Raw genomic sequence first — 8480 nt, forward strand, 5'->3', positions numbered from 1 at the left:
TTCACTATATAAAAAAACAGGCGAAGAACGAGAAATAAATATAGAATATGGAACAAAACAAAAATACAGAATAAAGAGGAAGAGAAAGACAACCAACGATAAAGAAGAGAAGAGAAGAGCAAGAAAAACGAACTGGAGAAATCGAAAACAAAATATCTCAGCGGAGACTTGGCAACAGCTGACCGCCATTCGTTGCATCCGTGCAATGTTGCTCTCTCAAGCGCCGTTCGCTTGCGGTCTCTTTGCTTTCTTTGCAGAGGGATAGATAGGTAGATGGACTGATAGATAGATATACAGATATATAGATAGATGGACTGATAGATAGGTTGATTGATAGATATACAGATAGATTGATAGATATGCGGATAGATAGATTGATAGATATGCGGATAGATAGATTGATAGATATATTGACTGATAGATAGATTGATAAATATATTGACTGATAGATATACAGATAGATTGATAGATATATTGACTGATAGATATACAGATATATTGATAGATCTGCGGATAGACTGCTTGATTGATAGATATACAGATAGAATGACTGATAGATATACAGATAGATAGATAGACTGATATATATACAAGTAGATAGTTTGACTGATAGATATACAGATAGCCTGATTGATAGATATACAGATAGACTAATTGATAGATATACAGATAGATATATAAAAAGACAGATTGAAGCTAGATAAAGAGATAGATATATATTCAGACAGACAGATAGATATAATAAAAGTCAGACAAAAAGACAGATAGAAGACAAACAAATAAATAGAGAGATAGACAAACAGACAGACAGACAAATAAATTGATATATACTGAGATATATTGTCTATATCTAAGACTTCTTTTCAATTATTACTTTTTTTTATTTTTTTATTTTTTTTCATCACTTATAACTTTTGTTCCATGAGGATTAGGAAAAAAGGGAAAAAATAAGACCACCTGGTAACATTGCATTTTTTTTTTATTATACAATAACAATAATAAATCATGAAGCAGAAACAAACATATACATGTAAATAGATCCTTAAAGGTAAAATAATAAATTAGGATTAATTAAAAAAAAAAAAAAAGTAAAGACACTACTGATCAAACTAACAGCAATACAGCAATAAGGTGCGTCTTTGGCACAAACGCTAAATCTAATGAGTATTTTGGGGTACTTGAGAAACATTGCAGGAGCATTGCACATTCCATTAGTGAGTCATAACACGTTTACTTCTTAAGGCACTGGCATTCATCTCTCTCTATATATAGATATATACATATATTGTTAACAGATTTACAGTATGATACATAACATTCCATTATTTTTATTTATTTACTTTTTTTTTTTTTATCATCACCAAAGCGGCTGGATTAGTATATTACAGTTAGTCTTAAAACTATGTATAAAGCTGTTAGCCGACCGTTGCCCAGCGCTAGAAATGAAACAAAAGCATAAATTAGCATTTATTATATAATATTAGCGCTATGCACTGCCTCTAATGCCTGTACATGTTTAGATTTTTTTTCATATATATATCTAGAGATTTTTCTTTAATTATATTAGAAAAAGCTGTTTATTTCCTATGAGTATTTATTTTCTTTGTGAATTCGATCTCGTAAAATATATACTTAATTGGTGTTATTATTGGGTTTATGAAAATTGGTGTCCAGTTACCTACGCATTTTTTTAAGTTCTTTTTGTCATTGGTCGTGAATAAACATGAATGTTTTTTCAATAAATAATTAGGTGTTTTGTGTTATGAAGAGAGTTTTTTTTTTTTTTTTTTTTTTTTTTTTTTTTTTGCTGTGATTGGTTAGTATTGATGAGGGTTTTGAGCAGTCTCCTAAATCTAAGTCTTTTTCAAATCGTACGGCCTTCTTAGCATAAATATACTAAAAAGGTGGTGTTTGAAAAAGTGAGTATTATCCAGGTTTTCATGTGTATCTATTTTTATGTATACAGATGGATGGATGGATGTGTGTGTGTGTGTGTGTGTGTGTGTGTGTGTATTTATATAAATATGTATGTATGTATATATAAATATATAAATTTATATATATATATTATATAATATATATATATATACACACACACACATGTGTGTGTGTGTGTGTGTGTGTATGTGTGTGTGTTTGTGTGTGCATGCATATTTTGTCAGTCAGTTATGCATGTCTGGCTACCATTTCTTCTCAAATTATTCATATGTATATATGTATATATATATATACATACATACATACATACATATATATATATATATATATATATATATATATATATAGATCGCGGTTAGCTCTCTTCCTCAGAAAGCATCATCAGGGAGTCTTCTTTCAAGGTCGAAGTCGAGGTCGAGGTTAGGTCGAGGCTAGGCGCGTGTCGATCACTCGTGGCCGACGTCCAAGGCGGACTGGTACAATCCCTGGTACTTGTCCATTGCTCCCATCAGGTTGTCGAGCACCGGTACCCACTTGTACCAGTCGTCGCTCCACTCACTGAGCATCCTGAGTCGGGCGGGATCAGGTCAGGTCAGGTCACGTTACAAAGGTCAAGAGTCAAGAAACCTGTTCGAGTTGTGTGTATATGTCGAGTGTAAATGTCAAGAGGCTGGGATGAAAGGAAGGCGTCGATTAAGGAGTCGAATTACTAGCCTTAAAGATGTACAGGGAAGATGGATTCCGAAATGAGGCGAGAAAATGTCGACTGAATAAGTGAAAAAATAGATGAAAGCTTCATGGAGGACGTCGTTCGAAGAAGAGGAATTCAGGTTTACATAAATTTTTTGTTTTTGTTTTATTTACAAAGTAAGGAAATAAAATCGAGTGAAAAAAACAAACAGAAACCGAATGTAAAGAAAATGAAATGCACGGAAAGAGAAAGCAGATAAAAAAAAAAAAGCGAAATAAAGAGAAACTTAAAAGATAAGCAACAATTTTACAAATGGCAGAAACTAAGACAGACAAATGAAGTTAGTTCTTTCAGTAAACTGTCCGAGAGTGTGCACGGAAGATCGTCTTTGACCTCGCTTGTGTTGCTTCTTGTACAAGCTAATTTACAGCAGCATACCAAGGGGATTTGTTAATATACTGGATGAAATATGTACATTGTGTTAATACGTTAACAAAAAAAGACATATTTATATATGTACAAGAATCATACATGATTTACACGGACATATACTTGCATTTGTACAGACATATTTAGGTAAAAACACTCGGAAATACCTGCATACAATATGCATACATACATATATCACATAATGCATACATGTAATGGCTATGGTAGTGATATTGATGATGATAATGATAATAATGATGATGATAGTAATAGTAATAGTAAAAATAACAGAAACCAAAATAATGACTGATAATGATGATAATGATGATGATGATGATGATGATGATGATGATGATGATGATGATGATGATGATGATGATGATGATGATAACACATTTTAAAGAAATATATTATATTCATGCAACTTAAATTAAATACAAAATACATGCAGAAAAGTGCATAACCTTCAAAGTCCATCATAACCTTTTCTCCCGCTGACCATGCTTGAGAACAATCTTGTTCCATTGAATTTGCACGCAGCAAAGCTCAATGCATGCACGGAAATCTTGTGATCATTCGTCTTGTATTTTTATGCAATATGCAGCGCCAGCGAAATTTTTATCATTATTACCATTTCCTTTATGGCTGATATTTTTTTTTTTTTTTTTTCACTGGCAACAGATTCTACTCTGATGTGACCAATGATATTTATGTATGTGTATACATACACATATCATATATACATACATACATACATACATACAAACATACATACATACATATATATGTATATATGAGTAACGCGCGTGGGTGAGAACCAGGATAATCTCTAAGAGCAGGAGTTCAAATCCTGCCCCGAGTCCTAATTCAGTAAAATCAGCCACTCCACTTAACCTGTAAAAGGCCTTCGGCAGACTGCACGGCACTCAGGTGAAAAAGTGAATATTCAACGCAGAAAGTGACTCGTAAACCCAAACGCATTGTGAAAAACAGAACCAACTCTCCTAAGGTAAATGAGGAAGGGAGAGGAAGTTTAGATTAGCATCATTTAAACGTTATTTTTTTTTTTTTTTTTTTTTTTTTTTTTGTCTTCAATTCACAGAACAAGTGATAAGCAGCAACTCCTTTTGTCTAATTTCTCTTTTCACTTACCTTACGTGTTGTGTGTGTGTGTGTGTGTGTGTGTGTTTCTATATGTGTATACAGCATGTATTCTAAGAAAAAGAGTTATGTTTGAAAGCCGTTCAACCCGGATAACACCCCCCCCCCCCCCTCTCTCTGAGCCCGTAGAAGTTGGAGGTACCTACTGAGTACAAAGTAATTTTCTAACCTGCGGGGTAAGTGGGCCTCATTTTGTCTGTCGTATTCTAACAGCAGTAATGTACTTTTGAACGCACTGCTGCCTCCTTTCGTCCCGGGAGCTCTGTGTCCTTATGTTTATCTATTAGGATATATGTATATGTTTGTTTGTGTGTGTACGCGTGTGTGTTTGTTTTCAAGTACGCGTGTACAAAATGTATTCACGTGAGAAAAAAATTAACATGCATAAATTAACACAAATAAATTACCCGCAAATTGCCAGGCTGTATCCCATATTAAGAAGCCAGTACCTGAAGGCACCTGGTGAGTACAAAACAATTTCCTGACCAGCCTCGCCTTTATGGAGCAAGTTGCCCTCATTTTCCACGTTCTACTCTCACATTAGCTATGTGCTTTTCAACGCAATGGTGTCTTATTTTTGTCCTGGGAGCTCCCTATACTTTTTTCTTTTCTTTTTTCATGAGGACTCATTTATATGCTTGTGTGTGTGTCTGTGTGTTTGTCTACGTGCGTGTGTTTGTATGTGTGTGTGTCTGTCTAGGTGTTTGTTTGTATATGTTTTTAAAACCTTTCTTTATATATAAAAAAAAAACCGATTCAGCTTCTAAATACGAATAAAGCTAATTCCCCATTTAACGCCGCCAATGAAAAATCACGTTTAAACATACAACGATGAATATAACGAGCCTCACCCAGTTACCAGAAAAATCAGCGTCCCTTTAAACAACAGCCGCGATACCTCTTTTAATTATTTGTTGAAAGTTTCTCTCAAAGGTTCTTTATTATAAACAAAAAAATCCACAGCCGACCCTTTCTCGAAAAATAAGGACGACTTTTGGAAAAAAATGTTTGTTATTCTAAAAGAAGTTAGGGAAGTGACTTTTGCTCAGCGGGTGTAGAAAGAAGAGACGAGAGTTGAGAAATCCAACCGAACTATATTTCATGCTTTGTTTTTTCGGTCCTATCAAATTCCTAGGGAAGACGGTCAATGGTGAACGTTCAATTACACACGCGGGTATATGTATTGATCCCCCTAGAGCTATAAGGGCTATTCTGGGAAGGGAAAATTATAGCCTTTCCGCCTCGCTCTGACCCCATGCCCGGGGCACCATTCCTTCGCCAGTGCCTACAACAACGGCGCAACTAAACAGACTTTTGGTTATGATAATCTGGAGACATGGCCTTAAATTTCTCACTGTCTCCCTCCCTCTCTTTCTATTTCTCTCTCTCTCTCTCTCTCTCTCTCCCTCTGTCACAATGGCCATGAGATCTCATGATTTCTTCGCAGCAGTAAATGAAAATTATTGACGTTGTTGACGTTCGTCGTGTTTTGCCCAGAGAAGAATAATGAGTAAATTAATTAAATAGATGAGTAAATTAATGTATGAATAGACAAATATATATTAGACGAAGGAAGTAATTAACAAAAAAAGAAAAGTGTCATTTCCCCGAACTTGAATTCTGTACCCCAACAACAAGCGCGGTATTAATAAACGAACCATCCAGCGACTCAGCATTGGATTGAAGAATGAAGATGAGGACTGATGTTCTCACCGAAACCATAGCAAAGGACTATCGCACACACACGAGTCATGACGTACTGTACCTGTCTGGCACATCTTTAAAGCAGTGTGATCAGTGGGAACGTTTGTGGCTTGCAGTGCGTGTGCTTGTGTGTGTGTGAATACGTATATTTGTGTTTACGCATAAGAATATATGTGTATAAATGTGTATATATACATATATGTACATATACATACATGTATATATATAGAAATATATATATAGGTATATATATGTATATATAGATATATATAAATATATATATATATATATATATATATATATATATGCATACACATACACACACACACACACATACACACACACACACACACACACACACACACACACACACACACACACATATATATATATATGTGTGTGTGTGTGTGTGTGTGTGTGTGTGTGTGTGTGTGTGTGTGTGTGTGTGTGTGTTTGTGTGTGTGTGTGTGTATGTATGTATATACATATAATATATATATATATAATACACACACATGTGTGTGTGTGTGTGTGTCTATGTGCCATTAAATCTGATAAAATGCTATAACTTAATTGCAAAAGTATACCTAATAGATCTAAATATCGCGCCTCTTCAGTTCAGCCACATGACGGCTAGTACGTCCTGTTAGCACCTGCCGAGACCATAAACTTCCACAATACTATTTCTGGCTTTCCTAACGTCTTTTTAAGTTAACAAAATTATGTTAACACATGTTATGATGTACAAAGTGCTTCTTTGGACACATTTTGATAAGTGTGTGTGGATGTTTACACACACACATACACACACACACACACACACACACACACACACACACACACACACACACACACACACACACATATACATATAGGAATATATATATACACATATATAAATATATATATACATATACAAATATATTTATATATATATATACCTATGTAAATATATGTACATATAAAAATAAATAAACAAGTATATATATATATATATATATATATATATATATATATATATATATATATAACGTGTGTGTGCGTGTGTGTATAATTCTGATGATTTTAAACGGAAGTTACATCCCCACAAGGTAATAGGAGTCTTCCGCGCCTAACCTGTCTCAATAAGTGCTTTAGATATTTTTCTTTACTCAGTTATCTTGCTTTTATTTATTTTATTTCTTATTTATGTATTTATTTTATTAATCTATTTATGTACTTATTTTACTTACGTCCAATCGATAACCTTGATTAAAATCACTGTTTTTACTCTTAACATAGCGCCCGTTTCGAGTTTATATACTCACTGCACTCAGCACCTTTCTAATACTTTTGACGGAAGAAAGTAAATGCTTTAACGGTCATAACCAGTCGTAAAAGACAACAGCAATTCCAATAATAATGATAAAAAGAAGAAAATAAGTGATAACAGTAACAATAACACAACATGACAGCCAACTCCACAAGAATTCTTTGGGTGAGAGAAAGCGACGAAGAGAGCCGACTGGATCGACGATTCGTTGATTTCCGTCGAATTCCAGTTAACGGGGGAAGGGACGGGGGTGACAGGTGGATGTGGCGGGGGTGGTGGATATCACTGATGGGGGGGAAGTGGCGGATGTTGTGGATGTGGTGGATGGAGCGACCGTGGTGGATGTTGTGGATGTGGTGGATGGAGCGACCGTGGTGGATGTTGTGGATGTGGTGGGTGGAGCGACGGCGGTGGATGTTATTGATGTGGTGGATGTTGTGGATGTGGTGGATGGAGCGACCGTGATGGATGTTGTGGATGTGGTGGATGTGGCGGATGTTGTAGTTGTGATAGATGTGGCGGATACGGATATGGCAAATGTGAGAGTTGCGGATGTAGTAGAGGTTGCAGATGGGGTGCAGGTGGAGAGGCTATTCGAGAGGCTCTTATACATACATATATTGACTTCCGGGAGGTGGAGAGTGGCGTAAGAGTGAGGGAGTATGAGGAGGAGGAGGAGGGAGTAGGAGAGGGAGGGAAGGATAGGGGAGTGGGGGTGAGGACGTGTGTGTTGAGGGAAAATTAGCGGTTGGAGGGAGACGGAAGGCAGGTTGGGGCCGGACTGGAGTATGGAGCGCACGGCCAAAAGGCTCAGGCAAGAAAGGGCTGAATAAGGGGGGAAATAAGGAAAAAACAGAAGGAAAAGTCAGATTTAAAGTGTTTTTTTTTTTTTTTTTTTTTTTTTTTTGCTATTATCGTCTGTCGAGCATTTATTTGTTTTGCATATATATATATATATATATATATATATATATATATATATACATATATATACATATATATATATTATTATTATCTTTATATATATATATATATATTTTTTTTTTTTTTTGCTAGTATGCATAGGTGACTCTTTAGTAATAATTGGGGCCCTTCCTAAATGTCTAGTTTTGTAAAGCGATTTCCTCTGAGGTTGTGATGATAAATGAGAATAATAATGAAAGATAATATCAAGTGGACTCACTTATCGTGCTAAACTTTTCATAGTTCTAGCTCCTATGTTACATCTGATACACAGATATTAGT

At 35.2% G+C, this 8480-nt stretch overlaps 1 protein-coding gene across 3 annotated transcripts in view; it reads right to left on the bottom strand.

Moving 5' to 3' along the window:
• Positions 1-1008: 1008 nt before the first annotated feature.
• The window catches only part of LOC125043551, a 39362-nt gene continuing 31890 nt past the window's right edge, over positions 1009-8480 (bottom strand). For 2 of the 3 annotated variants that reach the window (XM_047639731.1, XM_047639723.1), the window contains exon 4: positions 2141-2505. In XM_047639731.1, coding sequence (XP_047495687.1) covers positions 2385-2505 — 121 coding nt within the window. In that variant the 3' untranslated portion in view covers positions 2141-2384. Of the gene's footprint in view, positions 1437-2140; positions 2506-8480 lie in introns of those variants that run through there. The other variant, XM_047639742.1, reaches the window with a different exon arrangement.

The sequence above is a fragment of the Penaeus chinensis genome, chromosome 3 (assembly GCF_019202785.1).
Source record: "Penaeus chinensis breed Huanghai No. 1 chromosome 3, ASM1920278v2, whole genome shotgun sequence".
Taxonomy (NCBI): Eukaryota; Metazoa; Arthropoda; class Malacostraca; order Decapoda; family Penaeidae; genus Penaeus; species Penaeus chinensis.